General features: G+C 43.2%; 1 protein-coding gene across 1 annotated transcript; it reads right to left on the bottom strand.

Moving 5' to 3' along the window:
* Positions 1–2779: 2779 nt before the first annotated feature.
* On the bottom strand, positions 2780–15634 carry LOC139746782 (uncharacterized). The gene is made up of 8 exons (XM_071658329.1): positions 11894–15634; positions 10113–10328; positions 9455–9536; positions 8773–8950; positions 6310–7603; positions 5186–5400; positions 4483–4710; positions 2780–3340 (listed from the first exon to the last, which is right to left on the bottom strand). Exons 1-8 carry the CDS (start codon positions 11961–11963, stop codon positions 3038–3040), a joined length of 2586 nt encoding a protein of 861 aa, XP_071514430.1. The 5' UTR covers positions 11964–15634; the 3' UTR covers positions 2780–3037.
* Positions 15635–21841: the final 6207 nt, after the last annotated feature.

Below are 21841 nucleotides of genomic sequence, written 5' to 3'. Positions count from 1 at the left end.
TCTACGAGTATTACTTTTTGCAAACATTTTGCACACTCAACGCTTAATATTTCCCCACATTCAACGAGTGTTTCAATACGTCTCAATTTGTTTACCATTCTTACATGTACTTCTCTTTAGCTTCAGCTCTCCCACTCCTATCCTTAATTAGTTATTCTCCGAAGTATCTGTAATCGTACACACCATTCAGTTATCTACCAGACAATCTGATATCACAATGTGATTTCCCTTTTAATTCAGAGCCAATGGTTTGCAGTCACTTTTTAGCATCTTTGACCTACAGTCGCAGGAGGCTATAACATGCACCGACCAGGGGAAAAAGTAATGCAGAAGAGCGGGCTGTAAATGGCAAAGATAGAAGTGAGGAAAATGCACCTAATGTTGATGGAACTTTAGAGAGAAGACTTGCTGAAGAGATGCGATCTCATCTCTCCTTTGTGGAGGAATACATGATAGCAAGGATGGAAAGAGAAGACAATGACTGGAGGTTTGGCTCTCTTGAGAAAAGACGCAGCAGCTACACGAGTTCCGAGTACAGGACTAGGCTAACCATGGGACCAGCGTCTCAAGTTGTGGGTAAGGCTCTCGAGACAGCTACTAATAACGTAGGTTGGCAAGACTGGTTGCAACATCAGAGTTATTCTGTCCAGCCTAAAAAAAGCTCTGGATCCTTTCTGAATTCACGTAATCTATTCAGAATTATGTGATGTCGATGAAATGTTCCGACAGGGAATAGTTTGAATCTTTCTGAAAAGACTAATGGACATTTTTGCGAGATGGGTTGGATGGTTAATTATAAATATATATATCATACAACACACAAACCTCCAACAGCCAGGATTGAACCCTGGACCCTAGCGTAGCAGGCGGGAAGACCACTGCTAGACTATGATAAACCCTAAAAAGGTAAATGACTATTCGAATACCATGTAATCGAATACCCTTCCTCTCACGTTGGTGAGCAACGGGGTCTCCACTGGTCATTTCCCGTAGGCTCACACAACCAGCAGATAGCATTTTACAGAACTTAACTGTGACTTTTGAAATCAATCAACCACTTTGCACAATTGAGCATCATGGACACTTCATCTTCGTGAGATATTTGGGAAGGAATCAAGATAAACATCACATATTTTAATGAGACTTTCTCTACAATCTCTTCACACATACAACTTTACATTATATATATATATATATATATATATATATATATATATATATATATATATTTTTTTTTTTTTTTTTTTATACTTTGTCGCTGTCTCCCGCGTTTGCGAGGTATATATATATATATATATATATATATATATATATATATATATATATATATCCTACACCTTACACAGCTCATGTGCCTCATCGTACATAACTTACGTATCGTATACATCTTGTATTATCTTACACAGGTTAGACATCTTATTTCATGAAGATTGTATATTTCACCGTACACAAGTCATGTACCTCATACACTATGTGCATCTACGGATCATACATCATATTTCATACATATTGCATGTTTCACCGTACACAGATTATGTATCTTATACAGATTATATGTTCATATGACTTATATCTATCTTATAGAAATCACGTATATGTTATACAACTTACATCTATTGCATGCAGCTTATGTAACTTACACACATTATAAACTTATGTATCTTGTACAAACTGAATAAAATATCAGGGTTATACACCCTATAATTCTATTCCTATCTGTATTGTATATATTCATAATGTATATACTTTATCTTAAACAGTTCATATATCTTACCTTATACAACTTTATATATTCATATATTATTTATTTATTTATTTTGCTTTGTCGCTGTCTCCCGCGTTTGCGAGGTAGCGCAAGGAAACAGACGAAAGAAATGGCCCAACCCACCCCCATACACAATGTATATACATACACGTCCACACCCGCAAATATACATACCTATACATCTCAATGTACACATATATATACACACACAGACACATACATATATACCCATGCACACAATTCATATATATATATATATATATATATATATATATATATATATATATATATATATATATATATATATATATATATATATATCCATCCAGTACAAACCTCCAACAGCCAGGGTCGAACCCGGGGCTCCTGCGTAGTAGGTGGGAGCTTCAGCAGCTTCCCTCTTTAAGGGGAGAATGAGGTATCATGACGGTCAATCCTCGCGTGTCTGGCCTCCACACAGAAACCATGGGAAGCAAGCAGCCAGGTGTGCGTCAAAGGCTCACAACCTCGGTGGCAGGAAAAACATGCAAACAGCTCACGAGAACAATGGCCAAAAAGAAAAATATACCAGAGGGACAAGGAGAAGGGAGCAAGACCAAGAAATTCGTGGAGGATTAATGAAACTCAAGTTCATACAAGGGCGCGTAACACCCCGGCAGGCGGGGTGTTATATATATGTTGCTTATATAGGATTCCCATGATATGGCTATGCCAAGCGATGCAGAGGTCAACTGTGCTCTATTGAAATTGAGCAGAAAGATGATAGTAACATTTAGAAAGGGATGTAGTTAGAAATGGCATCTTAACCTAACTGAATCTGACTAGGTTAATGGTTCCCCATTCTGAGGTTCTGGACTAAGATTGACGCGTTGAGCGTGTGAGGGAACAAGTATTAGAGGGAGGATGAGGGAACGGGATATGAGAGTTGCTGTAGAGAGAGGAATCACCAACGTAAAGAGAAGTGAACAGAATTCAGATGGTGAAAAAGAGGTTAGTTTTGGAGAGAGAGAGAGAGAGAGAGAGAGAGAGAGAGAGAGAGAGAGAGAGAGAGAGAGAGAGAGAGAGAGAGAGAGACCGTGGAAGAAAGTTTGAGAATAACACCAAAGACCAAAGTAATAATGGCAATTGATCGGTCACAGCTGAAAATAAAGAAGATAAACAAGCGTAATTACCAAAGCCTTTCCTAGAAAAGAAAAATAGAAAAAAAAAACAAAGGCTCCCAAAGAACTGCCTAAAGAATAGAATATATATATAGAGAAAAACATGGGATCCTTAGCTCTTCCTGATATACAGAGCATAACACACGGTGAAAATAACAAACACTACTGGCAGTATGATGCGGGAAGCGAGCACCAGTCGCTCCACCGTCACCTTTCGGGCGTTCTTGGGAGGCGAGATCTTCTGGCCCATAGGTCTGACCCTGAAGAGCTGGTTCTCCCCAGGAAGGTCTAGTAGTCTGAGATTATAGTCGATCAGCGCGTGTAGGATGACGACGAGGAAGATGAGGGCGATGCACATGAGGAGCCACACGTCCACCATCTTAAAGTACGATGTTTTGGGCAGCGAAGCTGACGTCTGTTGAGGATACATACCTATCTTAGATCTCATGGATTACCTACCTGCTCTCTGCCTCCTCCACACTCACGTCAAAGTTCTCAATATCGTCTAGTCTCACAAACAGCCTCGAAAGAACCCATATTGATCTGGCCTCTCCCAAGACCAGCAGCCTTCAAACTTGAATGATTACAGCTACGATCCCCACTCCTCTTCCCTCCTCAGCTCAGCAAAAATTTTGTTACTTTAACTCATTTTTGTGAAAGACTGCGACAAAATCAGTATTTTCCGAACCTGTGTTAAGTCAGTTTCAGTACTCAAGCAACAAAACTAAATTGATGAACAGCTTAAGTAAATGGAAGGCTACATTCTGCTTACTTATTAGATGTATGTATCCTTCAAAGAGAACAGGGTAGAGTTAAAAACGACTGTGAGGAAAGAGAAAAGTACTTGCCTTTTTAGGCTATCAACATGGCAAACTCATTTGCTTTTACTTAACGCTATTCTGGGGCTCTCCCGCCAAAATGTAGAGCCCAAGATTGGATATCACTGCTTTAGGCTGCTGTCTTACTGTACTTTCTGGTAAGGGCTTCTACAGTCGATATTAAGAACTTAGTTTCTCCTGGAGGCCAGGCCTGATGGATGAAATATCTACTTAACAGCCTCCTGGAGGCCAGGCCTGATGGATGAAATATCTACTTAACAGCCTCCTGGAGGCGAGGCCTGATGGACGAAGTATCTACTCAACAGCCTCCTGGAGGCCAGGCCTGATGGATGAAGTATCTACTCAACAGCCTCCTGGAGGCCAGGCCTGATGGATGAAGTATCTACTCAACAGCCTCCTGGAGGCCAGGCCTAATGGATGAAGTATCTACTCAACAGCCTCCTGGAGGCCAGGCCTGATGGATGAACTATCTACTTAACAGCCATTAAGAACGGCAATGACGAGCGAGCCAAACCTTGATTTAGAGAAAGCAATCCTCAAAATTTTGAGCAAATGACCAAAACATTCACGAAGAATTAAATAGATAGCAATGAAATAATCTTCCACCAGCATTTGCATTTTTCATTTCCTTTCATTTCAGGGGTATCTAAATCGCTTCTAGAAAACGAATTATCGTCCTGGATACTATCGTTCATCTTTGTGGGGTTAGGTGTAATACCTGCGTGAAAAGCGTAGCCATGACGAGGAGGTTGGTGAGCGATGCCATCATCCTCGTTTCGAAGACTTCCTTGCTGAAGAAGAGGGTGACGTAGCTGATGACCAGCAGCAGGATCGAAGGCAGGAAGATGTTCAGCATGGCGTATCCATACAGGCGAGTTAAAGGCACTTTCACGTATGCTTCACTGAAGGCGCCGGAATCATCATGACGGAGGGACACTCCACCTACCTAAAGAGGTACCACAAGGTGAGGTTTTGCAGCTTAACGTGTTTCCAGTGAAGTACTATCATTCTGACAACCCTGACCAGTGTTGCTCTAGGTATTAGCGAACTAGAAATACATTTTTTTCCCCGTTTCTCGTCTATATCTTATCACTGTTGCTTATAGCTTTGAGACGATGAACGACGGGAGCTGGACTGGGGCTCCAATATCACACGTCGTCTCTAAGCTATACGTGAGAGATATTTGGCACTACTGTCCTCTGTTCTGAAGAGCCTAGAAAAGTGAAATGAAATAATGAAGGTATCACTACTATCGACATTACTGGGGACAGAGAATAAAAAAGAGTACAAGACGAAGGTAAAGAGAAGACGAGAGAAATACGAAGTATTATTACACCTTCCATCGACCCTATTAGCAATAGCCTATTCCAACACACGTATCAGTAAAGAGCATTATGATACAACATAAGGGTGGTGATTACCTCATACTCGAGCAGGCTCGGGTTGCCGGTGTACTCAGCGGTGGAGAGTTTCGGGTGGAACTTGAGGAAAGTCTTGGAGGCGGAGATGATCCTCACATGAGCGTTGCAGAACTGTTCGTCGAACGGGTACAGTAGGAGATCGAAGTTACACATGAAGTTGAGGTTGTAGCGTCGCTTGATGTTAAGTGTGTTGCAGTCTCCACCGTACACCTCCACTGTCCAGGGGAAGAGGAGGGAATAGTTTGGGTTAGAGATAGATGGATTGACAGATATAAGCCTCCAACAGCCAGGATCGAACCCGGGACCCTTGCCTGGCAGGGGGAAGCACTGGTGCTAGCTAGGCTATGGAAGCGCACGTCCATATGCACTATATTCGTAAATGTATATATATATATATATATATATATATATATATATATATATATATATATATATATATATATATATATATATATCTATATATATATATATATATATATATATATATATATAGAGAGAGAGAGAGAGAGAGAGAGAGTACTTACCTACCTTCCGACCTACATATGACAAGGTTTTATTCCAGTAATACACAACCCAGGTGTATGTGAAGCAGAGAGAAAAGACCAGAACTTGAGCCATGGAGAGAAATGTAACCGTTACTGAGGCAGTGGGTCTCTAGAGCTCCTCTGCTATCACTGACACCCATGCGATGGTGCCTTCCTGGTTGGTGGTTGTCTGCCACTTATCAAAGAAAGAGAGAAGGAACCCAGAGACGCTTTCCACCCGCTCCCGCAGCTCCAAGGCTACGTTACTACCAGTAGCTGAAGTGGTGAAATCCTCTGAAGCGAGAAGTTCTTTGACGAGACTATTTCCGGATATAGCCTCGCCCAGGTGACTTCACTCGGTGTTATCTCGTGCAGGTGCAGCCTAGTAACACCTATATACGTCTATATAAAGCTTAAATTAGGTTACACCGAGTAAAACGTCACCTTAGGCGAGACTGAATCATTGTCAGCTGACAGAAGAGAGTAACAGTCTCGTCGAAGGAACTTCTTGTACCACTTGAGTCAGTCATTCCTCAATTTCTGATGGTAGCGCAGCCTCGAAGCTACAGGAATCCCAGGGAACATATCTAATACACATACCTTCAGCTGGAGCACTTTCGTTCATGCCAACGGGGTCACAGACTCTCTTGACGTGCGTCGTTGTGAAATGATCCACTTCGGTGTGATGGTTGCCGTCTGTGTTCATGAACCGGACCAGGGGAGTCCATAAGCTGCGAACAATCGAGAGCGGAACCTCGTTCTCGCTCTCTTTAACCTTCAGGTTCTGGTAATTGAGTCTCTCGTCCGACCAGATCATCGCAAACACGAAGGACAACGTCATTTTCATACTCTCAGTTTCGACAACTACAGTTTCAATTCGGAAATCTAAGGTGATGAGAACACTGTCTTTGCTGATGCCACGAGCCTTGGGAGAAATGTCCCTCGTGTAATCTTCGGGAAAAACGATAAACTGACAATCATTCTCGTCGCTCCTGTCTCGACAGTCATACTTGCGGTCACAGCGGTACTCCAGGAGGACGCAGGTGGCGTCGTCGCAAGTGAAGTGTTTCTCAGGGCAGGTTGTCAACAGAAGCTGCCGACGATCCTCGGAGTCTTCGCTGCAAACTCCCTCCGCCAGCACCCACCACCGCCGACCCATTGGAAAGTTGGGGTCAATGTCTTCCAGCCGACCGAACGTGCTATTGCTCGTAGTATCAATCCATATCCAAGTCTCGTTTTCTTTTAGTATTTGACTTTTGCCTATACCTTCGAAGACCAAGTGATCAATGTCTTCCTGCTTTGCCAAGAAGGTGACTGTTTCCTTCTCGGTTTCGCATGTTCCAAGTAAGGTAAAAACACTTGGTTCTTCAAACTTACAAGCTGCTGCTGCCTCTTCATTAATACAGTGGACGTCATTTAGCAAGTGTTGACTAATGTAAGCACAGTTTTCGTAGTGAAGTCCATTGGGTTCTCCTCTGGACCAGGGAAGTGTCAGATTAGCCGCCAGCGGGTCGCGCACGGACCTCCACACACCCTCTTGCTCCCTGTCATTGAGTGGTGTCCAGAAATCACGGGGTCGATCACTAGCATTAGGCCAGCGTTGAACAGACTCGGCCCGAATGACGTCTATCTCCTCAACGGTGGAGGGCAAGGGTAGGTATGATCCCAGGGCCTCACAAAGGTACTGCGCTGTCGAGAACGTGACCCAAGTAAACCAAAAGTAGAATGAACTACTTTCGCTTGGGCAGAGTTGGTCGAGGGGTATGGTGTACTGGATGACGTTCTCTGGCTGCAGGTCCTCCTCCCAGGAGAGGAAGTCCCCTTGAGGATCTCCATTACACGATGCCAGTCCTTGTATCTCCTCAACACTCATGGCTCGGCTCCACATGTTCAACTGAGGAATACATCAGTCAAATGAGAGTCGACAACCAAGACATTGACTTTCCTTTGATCTTTCGGTGAAAAAGGAAAATGCAGCGTTATGGCCTTAATCTAGAAATATCCATAATCAATAGATTTAAAACTAAAAGATCTTTAATGTAAACAAGGATCCATGATGTAAAGATCATTTTAGACAACTAAACAGAATATCAAAGGAACAAACTGAATATCTTTTTTCAGGAATTGGAATGATCAAGTACAATGGAAATCTTAAGAAAACCCTAATGAAACAGGTCACGGCAACATATCAAACTTTAACATGAAATATTTTGGCCAGGTTGTGATCCAAACACTTAAACATATCGTAAACCAATCCTGGAAGCACAACTAACTCCTCAAAGTCTGGAAACATGCCGACGTAATACCAGTCCTAAAACCCCTACGAATCACGCAACTACCCTGCCTTCTTTTGCCCTACTTCACTTCATTCCTCAGTAATTATGCTCTTTGAAAAAAATTGATCCATAACGGAATCAAGCAAAGTATCTCACTCTCACACAAAACTGCTTCACACCCAACCATTTCACCACCACATTACACACAGACATCACATAACATATCCTATTTGGCTTTAACCAACCATAGCCCCCATCCCGCACAATACTAGTAGCAACAGACAACAAAGCATTTGACACTGTCCCTCGACACGTCCTCACATGATAGGTACTTGACGCCATCCTCCACAACAGTTACAGAAAGTGCTTTGCCATCTTCATAATCAGCCGCTAATGACGGAGTTATTCACAGTGGCTTCACCTCCAATCACCATAAACTCTACGATGGAGTACTTCTAGGAGCACTTCTTTCTCCAGCCCTCGGGTCTCTTTTCCTACATGACCTCTCTACCTCTGGCACACCACGATATAAAGGTCTTCTCATACACACATGACCCCATAACTCATCTTAACACTCTGAGGCATATGCCATACACACACACACGACCTCATAGTCACATCTCAACACCCTGAAAAGAGAGAGAGAGAGAGAGAGAGAGAGAGAGAGAGAGAGAGAGAGAGAGAGAGAGAGAGAGAGAGAGAGAGAGAGAGAGAGAGTGTCCAAACAATACCAACAGTTGATATATGGAAGAGCAATACTCGAGAAGATGCGAGAGAGAGTCAGGACCTGTGTCATGTCTCCGACGAAGTCCAGGAAAAGGCCCTTTATCCTACGCCCCATCCAGATGAAGTCGACGCGGATGGCCTTGTCCACCTCAATCTCGATCCGCTTCTCTGGTCGCCCGTCCAGGTAGCTGGTCACCTCCTTGGCCTCGTGGTCGTAGGTGAAGCACATGTGATGCCACCTGCAGGGGGAATATAGCATTATGATCCTCACTTCCGACGAAACTGAAAGCATCATGGTGACAAAGGCCAAGACGAGGTGGTCCACCTCTTAATCATGAATTTGAAATGAAGACTATCTGTTCCTCATAAACTTGAAATAAAGACCATCTGTTCCTCATAAACTTGAAATAAAGACCATCTGTTCTTCATAAACTTGAAATAAAGACCATCTGTTCCTCATAAACTTGAAGACCATCTCTTCGTCATAAACTTGAAATAAAGACAATCTGTTCCTCAAACTTGAAATAAAGACCATCTGTTCCTCATTAACTTGAAATGAAGACCATCTGTTCGTCATAAAGTTGAAATAAAAACCATCTGTTCCTCATAAACTTGAAATAAAGACCATAGGTCCACATTTTCTCTCAGATGGAATATCTCAGATGTTACAGGGACACTTGGAGAGAGAGAGAGAGAGAGAGAGAGAGAGAGAGAGAGAGAGAGAGAGAGAGAGAGTCACCCACCTCAACACGCCGATCTCACTCTTCATCGGCATCATGATCCAGAGCCCAGCGATGACTATCCTCATTCGGTCGATCCAGAACTCTGAGAAAAAGTTGGAAGGAATCGTTCGTTAGCAGGGAAGAGAAGAGCGAGTCTTGGCGATGATGAAATGGTATACGACTTTCATGCAATAAGGAAGCGGCTAAATAGTGAGTGTGTGTGTGTGTGTGTGTGTGTGTGTGTGTGTGTGTGTGTGTGTGTGTGAGTATGTTTGTTTCGATATGCTCTCTTTTCGGTCGGTACATCAGGTGCAGGGATGGGTCACCTTGGACGGTACATAAGGTGCAAGGATGGGTCACTTTGGACGGTACATCAGGTGCAGGGATGGGTCACCTTGGACGGTACATCAGGTGCAGGGATGGGTCACCTTGGACGGTACATCAGGTGCAGGGATGGGTCACCTTGGACGGTACATCAGGTGCAGGGATGGGTCACCTTGGACGGTACATCAGGTGCAGGGATGGGTCACTTTGGACGGTACATCAGGTGCAGGGATGGGTCACTTTGGACGGTACATCAGGTGCAGGGATGGGTCACCTTGGACGGTACATCAGGTGCAGGGATGGGTCACTTTGGACGATGGGTCATATCAAGCCCCAGGACCTGAGGATCCATTACCTGGTCTAATCACGAAAAGATTCCCGTCCTTCTTGCTGGAGAGGTTGATGAAGCTGGTCCTGCCGTAGAGGACGAGGAGACGCACCCTGTAGCAGAGGGTGAAGGAGGTCACGACCCTGGGAGAGGGGAGGGTCCTCTCGTAGTCGCCCCCCATGTTGCTGAACTCGCTTTTGCTTTTGTCCTGGTACCTCAGCACTCTCACGTCCTTGGCTATACCTGGCGACCAGGAGAATGCCATCTTTATTCATCTGGTTGAGAAAAGATCCTTGACCACTAGAACGCGAAAGTGCAGGCGTAATACTCGACAGGAGCAAGACCCCCAGTCGACATTTCTAGGACAAAAGGGTGCTCTAGTCTTGGGCAACTCGGATGAAAGGTAGGGGGGTGAGGAGAGGAGATGAATATTACGAGAAACGAAATCAAGTTATTAATCTGAAGTCTGTGGGTGTTTATGGGTGCGGCCTTGAAAGTCTGAAGGTTATAGAAAGAGGGAAGGACGTAAGGAAGAAGAGGAGTCTACAGCTTAGCTGTTCGACAGAACAGGAGGCGTCATAACGGTCCCTTCACAGGAACTATAGGAAGCAGCGAGCAGTCGCGTGCCGCGGGTCCAGGCCTTTAGGTTGGCTGGGACACAGGTAGACAGCCCTCGAGAGCAGAGGTCGAGAAAATACCTGTCGAAAGGCGAGAAAGCAACAACACCGCAACAGACGGAGAGTGAGAGTCGACGAAAGGTAATGGCAGGAGGAGTTCTTGGTATGGAAGGCTTTTGATACCAGTCTGTCTCAGAGAGAGAGAGAGAGAGAGAGAGAGAGAGAGAGAGAGAGAGAGAGAGAGAGAGAGAGTTGAAGGAAAGGGCACCGGAGTTATGTAAATTGTACTCAATACTGGGTTATATAAGACTTCTCTGCATATATGGAACAGCTGGTCACGAGAGAGTTAGTCTCAGCAATCATGCAGGAGCCATAGCTTCTGGAAGGGAGGTTTTGCGATGTTTGTATATTGGGATTTCCAAGATTAATTGGAGTGTATAAGTTACGCACAGCATGTTTATGTTACTGCAAAGGTGTTCTGTAGTGTTCTGAAATTCAGTAGTAAGAAGCGAATGAGATTCAGAAGAGATTGGAAGGGAAGGTATGTGTTAGGGAACAAAGAGAAGCAGAAAAACCAAGGGAAGGAAGCTCAAAAATGAATAGTTATGCCAAACCCTGGAGATACGAAGAGCCCTGACAGAAAACTTCCCAAAATGTCTGATAGAGAAGGTCCAGAGTTGTTTTACACAGAAAAGACTATCGATGGACCTTAAGCCACAAAAGTCATACTGGCGACCTGAAATAAGCAAGTCAGGTCGTCTGTGCTGAAGAGAGAGTTCCGCAGTTTCAAAGTGACTCAATGTTGTCGAGTGTTGTAGTATGGAATGGAGAAAGGCTGTGCTCATGGATTTGGATGAGAGCCTCCCATGTGTAGGTGTGGCAGAGGCAGAGGACACCAACCTGTGCCAGGAAGAGGAATGTGACAGTTACTGCAATGCTGCCTCACTCATCCGTCATCACTAACCTCTCTGATTACCCAGGCTGCAATGCCTCCCTGGCACAGGAGTAATATATACTGGGAAGGGGAGCAGGTCTGCAGTCTGTCGGGTGTGAGATGGGTACATAGATGGTGAGGCAATAGGTTTCTGATGATGATGATACGGTCGGCAGTGCTATTGTGGACAGGAGCTGGTGTCCGAGTCTGGGATAGGATGCGAGTGAAAGGTGAATACGTGTTCAAGATATACTCACTTTGGTTTAGTAGAGGCGCCACCACAACCACACCCACCACCAGGAACTGGTTCCACCACCTGACATTCATCCCTCGTGGAGGCTTCTTCCTAATCTGTGGCCTGACGGTGGAATTCCTGTTCTGGTACAGTGAATGTGCCTCTGATTCCAAACTCTTGCACTTGACTACGTGGCTGTGGTCCTGACTTCGAAGCTATACACTTGGCTCCTGCGTCTCTGGGACCCCGACTCTGCAACTTGGTTTCGAGCCAAGGCGCTTGACTATAGTATGACGCTGGGTTACCAGCTCTGACACTCACCCAACGGATGTGGTACTTGAACAAGAAACTGGTACTTGAGTGCTTGACCTGGCACTTGGCGTGGAGTTCTTACGTGTCCTGAAGCGTGACTGTAGGGCTGAGCTTTTGACTGCCTGATCTGCCGCTTGTCCATGACCACAACCTCAGTTCCTGAAACGTGAACCCCGGCACTTGGCTCTCAAATTTGAACTCGAACACTTAACTGCGATGAGTGACACTCGATTTGACCCTGACGTATACTTCGTTCAGTACGGAGTATTGCATACGATCACAAACGCGTTCACTTCAGTGTGAGGCGAGACCCAGACTACCTGATGACCGGGGTCTGGCCGGGAAATAAGTCGTGTGGTCGGATGCTTCGTGCCACGAAACCCATCGATTGATAAACGAGTCTGTTACCTTCTTAGGAGAACTAGTGCTTGGTTACGATGTCCAGTACTTGACTGTGAGTTCAAAACACAAAGAAATGCCCGGCCAAGTGATCTGTTGAGGTTAGGTTAGGTTTGTTGGCTATGGATTTTCGCTTGTTTCAGAATTAACCCAAAGACTGCTATTAACTAAGTTACTTCAGTACGAAGTAATGGACGAAATACGAGTCTCCGTACTTGTCAGCCAATCATGAAACTTGACAGCCCTCTTGGGATACACAACAAGAGGACGACTCATGATGAGACCTGACACAATTTGACCACTCGCCAGGATATATAGCAGTTGAAGAAGAGCCCCGAGAATTACCAGGGACAAGAGGTGATTGTCTGCGAGTACTGACATCTAGGAACGAATCTCTGGGCAGGTGACCAGTAGCATTGGCTGTCGAGGAAGAGATGTGGTGAGTGAACGAGATGGCTTGATATTAGATCACATGATAGGGGTACTGGTACTCGTTCGAGCGGCGCGGGAAGCGATCGCCACTCTCTGATCAGCGCTTCCACCACGACGCCACAATTTGTTGCACCTCCATATATACCCTTACACCGAGCATGCGTACTGCTGACACTGGAGGAGTATGTGCACATGCGCGCCAGATTTGTGCCTGTATGTGTATGCGTGTGTATGTCTGTGTGTTTTGGTGTGTATGACCTCGCCTACGAGTTTGTGTAATTTTCTATCTTAAATCACACATTTGTACACTAGAGGGAGGGAGTTCTCCGTTCGTCGTATATGTTAACATCCACAACTTCATTGCCAAACATTCCTTTCATCCTCGCATCTGTTACTGGTAAAATACTTCTCTGTTTAGTTTCCTCAAATGTCCTCTGGTATTTCTGCCTCTTACGGAAAACAGATGACAGTCGACGTCATCAAACTGGCTTAGAAACTCGAAGGGTTTTGTTATCCAGTCACCAGTTACTTTTCTCTCTTCTATGGTGGGGAAATTTATGATCTCTCTTACTGTAGATTTGTTCTGTTAACTCCCATACAATCTTTGTTCTCCTCTGCTCGATCTTCTCTGTTAGTTCTTTGTGATTCTTTTTCTGAATGCCGTGACCAAACCCAAGAGGCATTATATTCTAGCTTGGCCAAACAGTGTCAGTGAATGAATTGCTTACCATTACTTTATCTATTTACTTAAAACAATTCTAATTTTCCAGCAGACAGTTCGTATCTCTTATAGTTCGGAGATGGACCTCTGGTCACAGGTGAAGTCGAATGTCGACTCTCATGTCCTTCTTACACACACACACACACACATATATATATATATATATATATATATATATATATATATATATATATATATATATATCCCTGCAGCTTATTTTCTGTCCGAGTATATTCGCATCGAGGCCTTCTCTCACTTTGTCCCATTCGCATCACTTTGCATTGACCTGTCTAGATCCTCTTATAAGCTGATGCAGTCTCTATAATGGTTTATTTCCTTCACTAACTCACCATCATCCGCAAAGGAGTCCACTAATTCTGGAAAGTCTCTTACATAGATCAAGAAAAACATCGGTGCCAGGGTTGAACCCTGCGGCAAGTCAGGGGTAAGTCAAACTCATTTCAAGATGTCTCTTCAAACATGCGTCTTTTTCTTCTCTTCCACTATTGAAGTTTTCTCTTCACTGAAGACATCTTCCACTTATTCTCTCCTGAGGATCCAGCTTCTTCGCTAGCCTCCTACAGTAGCAAATGCTTTCAGGCAATCCAGGAACGCGCATTGTACCCACATTACTTTCTTTTCAATCCTTTCTGAAATGGAACTCACTTTCATACGAGTCTGAGACAGTGTTTTACAGACAACACTCCTCAAAGAGACTGGTCTGTATACAGCCTCGTTTTCCCAGTCTCCTTTCTTAAAGACGGGCACGACATTCGCTTTCTTTCACTCCCCAGTAACAAATGAAAATCATTTCACGTGGTTTGTCAAGCGTATCGACACACTTTCCAGCATATATGGAGAAACTTCATCAAGACATGAGTTTTATTCTTGTCAAAACCCTTCAGAAGTCTGATTATTATTATCATTATTATCATCATTATCATTATGATTATTATCATCATTATCATTTTTCTTAGACACCAAACTTCATGTTGAAATGCTTTTAATAAGCCTAACTACATGATAGTTTTTATACTTGAATATCTTTTCTCCAAGATACTTTTTATACCTGAATATCTTTTTCATGATACTTTTTATACCTGAATATCTTTTTCATGATACTTTTTATACCTGAATATCTTTTTCATGATACTTTTTATACCTGAATATCTTTTCCATGATACTTTTTATACCTGAATATCTTTTTCATGATACTTTTTATACCGAAATATCTTTTCTTCTAAGAAAGAGTCAGTAAACATTGCGTGTTCACGTTGCATTCTCATAGCACTTTCCCTGCCTCGATGTCTTGGAATGTTCTCCTCTTAGTAACTCCCTTACTGCTCCAAAGTCCTACTGGACTACTTCCCTATTATGGCCAATCCCCCTGTCACCAACTGTGTTACTACTGAATGACGCATGCACTCCACACCGTCAACACAACGAGCCCCCCGACGACCAAACAAAATACTATCGCCAGCTGTAACATTAATCACTTTTTCTTTCTCTTCGAGCCACAAAAATTCTTTTAATGGCCGCATAAGAACCCTTTCCTCAAGGTCACAGAATGGTTCCGGAGTAATGTAAATACGCGGTGAGCACTGTTCTCCCAAAATGTGGCGACCGTTCACATCTGGCGTGCGCCAGGACTGTAAACGCCAACAGGTAAATAAAGGAAAGCGTTGCCAGAGTCGTATCTGACCACCTTCCGTGACTGACGACCTGGTGTGTGTATATTGTCTGCGACGCAAGTGGTGGTGGCAGGGTTAAGTGTAAATCTATCGTTTATTCCATCACTTCAAATGTTACATGTAAAACTCAGGGAGGAGAGTAAATATTTGCACAAGTCCATTCCCTGTGGGGCGAGGTGGCGCCGCAAATGGATGAAGGCAAGCAAGTATGAATATGTGCATGTGTATATGTCTGTGTATATACATGTATTTGTATGTTTATATGTTGATATGTATATGCATATGTATGTATATGTGAGTGTGTGGGCGTACATGTATATATATATATATATATATATATATATATATATATATATATATATATATATATATATATATATATATATATTTTTTTTTTTTTTTTCAAACTATTCGCCATTTCCCGCATTAGCGAGGTAGCGTTAAGAACAGAGGACTGGGCCCTTTTTCGGAATATCCTCACCTGGCCCCCTCTGTTCCTTCTTTTGGAAAATAAAAAAAAAAAACGAGAGGGGAGGATTTCCAGCCCCCCGCTCCCTCCCCTTTTAGTCGCCTTCTACGACACGCAGGGAATACGTGGGAAGTATATATATATATTTTTTTTTTTTTTTTTGCTTTGTCGCTGTCTCCCGCGTTTGCGAGGTAGCGCAAGGAAACAGACGAAAGAAATGGCCCAACCCATCCCCATACACATGTATATACATACGTCCACACACGCAAATATACATACCTACACAGCTTTCCATGGTTTACCCCAGACGCTTCACATGCCCTGATTCAACCCACTGACAGCACGTCAACCCCGGTATACCCACGTCAACCCCGGTATACCACATCGATCCAATTCACTCTATTCCTTGCCCTCCTTTCACCCTCCTGCATGTTCAGGCCCCGATCACACAAAATCTTTTTCACTCCATCTTTCCACCTCCAATTTGGTCTTCCACTTCTCCTCGTTCCCTCCACCTCCGACACATATATCCTCTTGGTCAATCTTTCCTCACTCATTCTCTCCATGTGCCCAAACCATTTCAAAACACCCTCTTCTGCTCTCTCAACCACGCTCTTTTTATTTCCACACATCTCTCTTACCCTTACGTTACTTACTCGATCAAACCACCTCACACCACACATTGTCCTTAAACATCTCATTTCCAGCACATCCATCCTCCTGCGCACAACTCTATCCATAGCCCACGCCTCGCAACCATACAACATTGTTGGAACCACTATTCCTTCAAACATACCCATTTTTGCTTTCCGAGATAATGCTCTCGACTTCCACACATTCTTCAAGGCTCCCAGAATTTTCGCCCCCTCCCTCACCCTATGATCCACTTCCGCTTCCATGGTTCCATCCGCTGCCAGATCCACTCCCAGATATCTAAAACACTTTACTTCCTCCAGTTTTTCTCCATTCAGACTTACCTCCCAATTGACTTGACCCTCAACCCTACTGTACCTAATAACCTTGCTCTTATTCACATTTACTCTTAACTTTCTTCTTTCACACACTTTACCAAACTCAGTCACCAGCTTCTGCAGTTTCTCACATGAATCAGCCACCAGCGCTGTATCATCAGCGAACAACAACTGACTCACTTCCCAAGCTCTCTCATCCACAACAGATTTCATACTTGCTCCTCTTTCCAAAACTCTTGCATTCACCTCCCTAACAACCCCATCCATAAACAAATTAAACAACCATAGAGACATCACACACCCCTGCCGCAAACCTACATTCACTGAGAACCAATCACTTTCCTCTCTTCCTACACGTACACATGCCTTACATCCTCGATAAAAACTTTTCACTGCTTCTAACAACTTGCCTCCCACACCATATATTCTTAATACCTTCCACAGAGCATCTCTATCAACTCTATCATATGCCTTCTCCAGATCCATAAATGCTACATACAAATCCATTTGCTTTTCTAAGTATTTCTCACATACATTCTTCAAACCAAACACCTGATCCACACATCCTCAACCACTAATGAAACCACACTGCTCTTCCCCAATCTGATGCTCTGTACATGCCTTCACCCTCTCAATCAATACCCTCCCATATAATTTACCAGGAATACTCAACAAACTTATACCTCTGTAATTTGAGCACTCACTCTTATCCCCTTTGCCTTTGTACAATGGCACTATGCACGCATTCCGCCAATCCTCAGGCACCTCACCATGAGTCATACATACATTAAATAACCTTACCAACCAGTCAATAATACAGTCACCCCCTTTTTTCATAAATTCCACTGCAATACCATCCAAACCTGCTGCCTTGCCGGCTTTCATCTTCCGCAAAGCTTTTACTACCTCTTCTCTGTTTACCAAATCATTTTCCCTAACCCTTTCACTTTGCACACCACCTCGACCAAAACACCCTATATCTGCCACTCTATCATCAAACACATTCTACAAACCTTAAAAATACTCACTCCATCTCCTTCTCACATCACCACTACTTGTTATCACCTCCCCATTTGCGCCCTTCACTGAAGTTCCCATTTGCTCCCTTGTCTTACGCACTTTATTTACCTCCTTCCAGAACATCTTTTTATTCTCCCTAAAATTTAATGATACTCTCTCACCCCAACTCTCATTTGCCCTCTTTTTCACCTCTTGCACCTTTCTCTTGACCTCCTGTCTCTTTCTTTTATACATTTCCCACTCAATTGCATTTTTTCCCTGCAAAAATCGTCCAAATGCCTCTCTCTTCTCTTTCACTAATAATCTTACTTCTTCATCTCACCACTCACAACCCTTTCTAATCAACCCACCTCCCACTCTTCTAATGCCACAAGCATCTTTTGCGCAATCCATCACTGATTCCCTAAATACATCCCATTCCTCCCCCACTCCCTTTACTTCCATTGTTCTCACCTTTTTCCATTCTGTACTCAGTCTCTCCTGGTACTTCCTCACACAAGTCTCCTTCCCAAGCTCACTTACTCTCACCACCCTCTTCACCCCAACATTCACTCTTCTGAAAACCCATACAAATCTTCACCTTAGTCTCCACAAGATAATGATCAGACATCCCTCCAGTTGCACCTCTCAGCACATTAACATCCAAAAGTCTCTCTTTCGCGCGCCTGTCAATTAACACGTAATCCAATAACGCTCTCTGGCCATCTCTCCTACTTACATACGTATACTTATGTATATCTCGCTTTTTAAACCAGGTATTCCCAATCACCAGTCCTTTTTCAGCACATAAATCTACAAGCTCTTCACCATTTCCATTTACAACACTGAACACCCCATGTATACCAATTATTCCCTCAACTACCACATTACTCACCTTTGCATTCAAATCACCCATCACTATAACCCGGTCTCGTGCATCAAAACCACTAACACACTCATTCAGCTGCTCCCAAAACACTTGCCTCTCATGATCTTTCTTCTCATGCCCAGGTGCATATGCACCAATAATCACCCATCTCTCTTCATCAACTTTCAGTTTTACCCATATTAATCGAGAATTTACTTTCTTACATTCTATCACATACTCCCACAACTCCTGTTTCAGGAGTACTGCTACTCCTTCCCTTGCTCTTGTCCTCTCACTAACCCCTGACCTTACTCCCAAGACATTCCCAAACCACTCTTCCCCTTTACCCTTGAGTTTCGTTTCACTCAGAGCCAAAACATCCAGGTTCCTTTCCTCAAACATACTACCTATCGCTCCCTTTTTCACATCTTGGTTACATCCACACACATTTAGACACCCCAGTCTGAGCCTTCGAGGAGGATGAGCACTCCCCGCGTGACTCCTTCTGTTTATATATATATATATATATATATATATATATATATATATATATATATATATATTATATATATATATATATATTATTTTTATTATCCCTGGGGATAGGGGATTAAGAATGCTTCCCACGTATTCCCTGCGTGTCGTAGAAGGCGACTAAAAGGGGAAGGAGCGGGGGGCTGGAAATCCTCCCCTCTCGTTTTTTTTTTTTTTTCCAAAAGAAGGAACAGAGGGGGCCAGGTAAGGATATTCCAAAAAAGGCCCAGTCCTCTGTTCTTAACGCTACCTCGCTAACGCGGGAAATGGCGAATAGTTTAAAAGAAAAAGAAAGAATATATATATATATATATATATATATATATATATATATATATATATATATATATATATATATATATATATATATATGTGTGTGTGTGTGTGTGTGTGTGTGTTTATGGGTCATTCTTCATCTCTTTCCTGGCGCTACCTCGCTGACGCGGGAAACGGCGTTTAAGTATAATATACTTGCATATGACTCAAACAATGCCCTCCAGCAGCAAGGATTCGAACCGCTACCATCTGCGTGGGGGCTGGGCACTAACCACTGACCGTTAGTTTACCCAGCTTCCACCACAAATGGTCGCGGTTCGAACCCTTGGTGTGTTGGAGAGCACTAAGTGTTTTACAGAATGTCTGTCCGTTTGTATACAAGAGAGGCCATAAAGCTGAAAGCTAAGGATGTAACGCATGTACTAGGAATGGCGCCACGATTGATTCAGAAGCCGCAAAAAGGAAAGAGAATACGTTTATATAGATTTTGTAAATGGCATCAGATCCCGCGGGGATTTGTCGTTCGGGAGTGTTTTGAGGTGTGTGTGTATGTGTGCGTGTGTGTGTGTGAATGTGTGCGTGTGTGTGATTACTGATTACTATTTTTGATTACTATTTGTGTGTGTGTGATCACTGATTACTATTCTTGATTACTATTTTTGATTACCATTTGTGTGTGTGTGTGTGTGTGTGTGTGTGTGATTACTGATTACTACTTTGATTATTATTTGTGTGTGTGTGTGTGTGTGTGTGTGTGTGTGTATGTGTTAATGGAGAAAGATTTGAGCGCTCGTGTTGCCCCGTCTCTTAACCTTGTATACGTATATATGCACTTTGTCTTTATTCCTATGTATGTATGCAGACACATACACAAAAATCCTATCCTGAGACAATTACTCATGGATCGACCAGCCCCGAGGGGAAGATTAACACCTAGGTTTAGCTGTAGGCCGATTGCCGTCGCCTGGATTCGAACCTATGCGGGTCTGTGGTAACTCACAAGCAATAACACCAACCACTTCACCAGTTTACTCTGATCACACTGAACCATTATCTTACTCCTATATTTCCTCTTTATCTTTCCAGGCTCCTGAATATACAACCGAACTTTATAATGAAACGCCACAAGATTATCAAGGCTTCAACTTCTTCAGTTATAAAAATTATGTATGAATTATCTATAATATTCTCATTTACGAGGGAACAGAGAAGGGGGCTAAGTGAAGATATTCCCTCAAGGACTCAGTCCTCTGTTCTTAACGCTACCTCCCTAACGCGGGAAATGGCCCCGATGTGGAAAGGGAAATGTGGTTTCAGTGCATTACACATGACAGCTAGAGACTGAGTGTGAACGAATGTGGCCTTTGTTGTCTTTTCCTAGCGCTACCTCGCACGCGAGCGGGGGGGAGGAGGGTGCCATTTCATGTGTGGCGGGATGGCGACGGGAATGAATAAAGGCAGCATGTGTAAATATGTAAATGTGTATATATGTATGTATATGTATGCGTTTATGTATATACTTGTGTATGTGGGTGGGTTGGGCCATTCTTTCGTCTGTCTCCTTGCCCTACCTCGCTAACGCGGGAGACAGCGACAAAGCATGATATATATATATATATATATATATATATATATATATATATATATATATATATATATATATATATATATATTCCCTGGGGATAGGGGAGAAAGAATACTTCCCACGTATTCCCTGCGTGTCGTAGAAGGCGACTAAAAGGGGAGGGAGCGGGAGGCTGGAAATCCTCCCCTCTCAATTTTTTTAATTTTCCAAAAGAGGGAACAGAGAAGGGGGCCAGGTGAGGATATTCCCTCAATGGCCCAGTCCTCAGTTCTTAACGCTACCTCGCTAACGCGGGAAATGGCGAATAGTTTGAAAAAAAAAAAAAAAAAATATATATATATATATATATATATATATATATATATATATATATATTTTTTTTTTTTTTTTCATACTATTCGCTATTTCCCGCATTAGCGAGGTAGCGTTAAGAACAGAGGACTGGGCCTTTGAGGGAACATCCTCACTTGGCCCCCTTCTCTCTTCCTTCTTTTGGAAAATGAAAAACGAGAGGGGAGGATTTCCAGCCCTCCGCTCCCTTCCCTTTTAGTCGCCTTCTACGACACGCAGGGAATACGTGGGAAGAATTCTTTCTCCCCTATCCCCAGGGATAATATATATATATATATATATATATATATATATATATATATATATATATATATATATATATATATTCTTTGCGTGTATCACGCAGGTGTCGTTTGATACAG

The sequence above is a fragment of the Panulirus ornatus genome, chromosome 66 (genome assembly GCF_036320965.1).
Source record: "Panulirus ornatus isolate Po-2019 chromosome 66, ASM3632096v1, whole genome shotgun sequence".
NCBI classification, from domain to species: Eukaryota; Metazoa; Arthropoda; class Malacostraca; order Decapoda; family Palinuridae; genus Panulirus; species Panulirus ornatus.
Note: the sequence above shows the minus strand (reverse complement) of the source record. Positions and strands in the feature narration are given on the sequence as shown.

Bases quoted from the DNA above. Each gene is read 5' to 3' on its own strand.
- LOC139746782 (XM_071658329.1), bottom strand. From the start codon at position 11,963: ATGAATGTCAGGTGGTGGAACCAGTTCCTGGTGGTGGGTGTGGTTGTG. The intron at 9,537-10,112 runs GTAATGGATCCT...ACTTTTTCTCAG, and splicing joins TCTTTTCGTGATTAGACCAG to AGTTCTGGATCGACCGAATG. The intron at 5,401-6,309 runs GTATGTGTATTA...TCCCCTGGACAG, and splicing joins CGAAAGTGCTCCAGCTGAAG to TGGAGGTGTACGGTGGAGAC.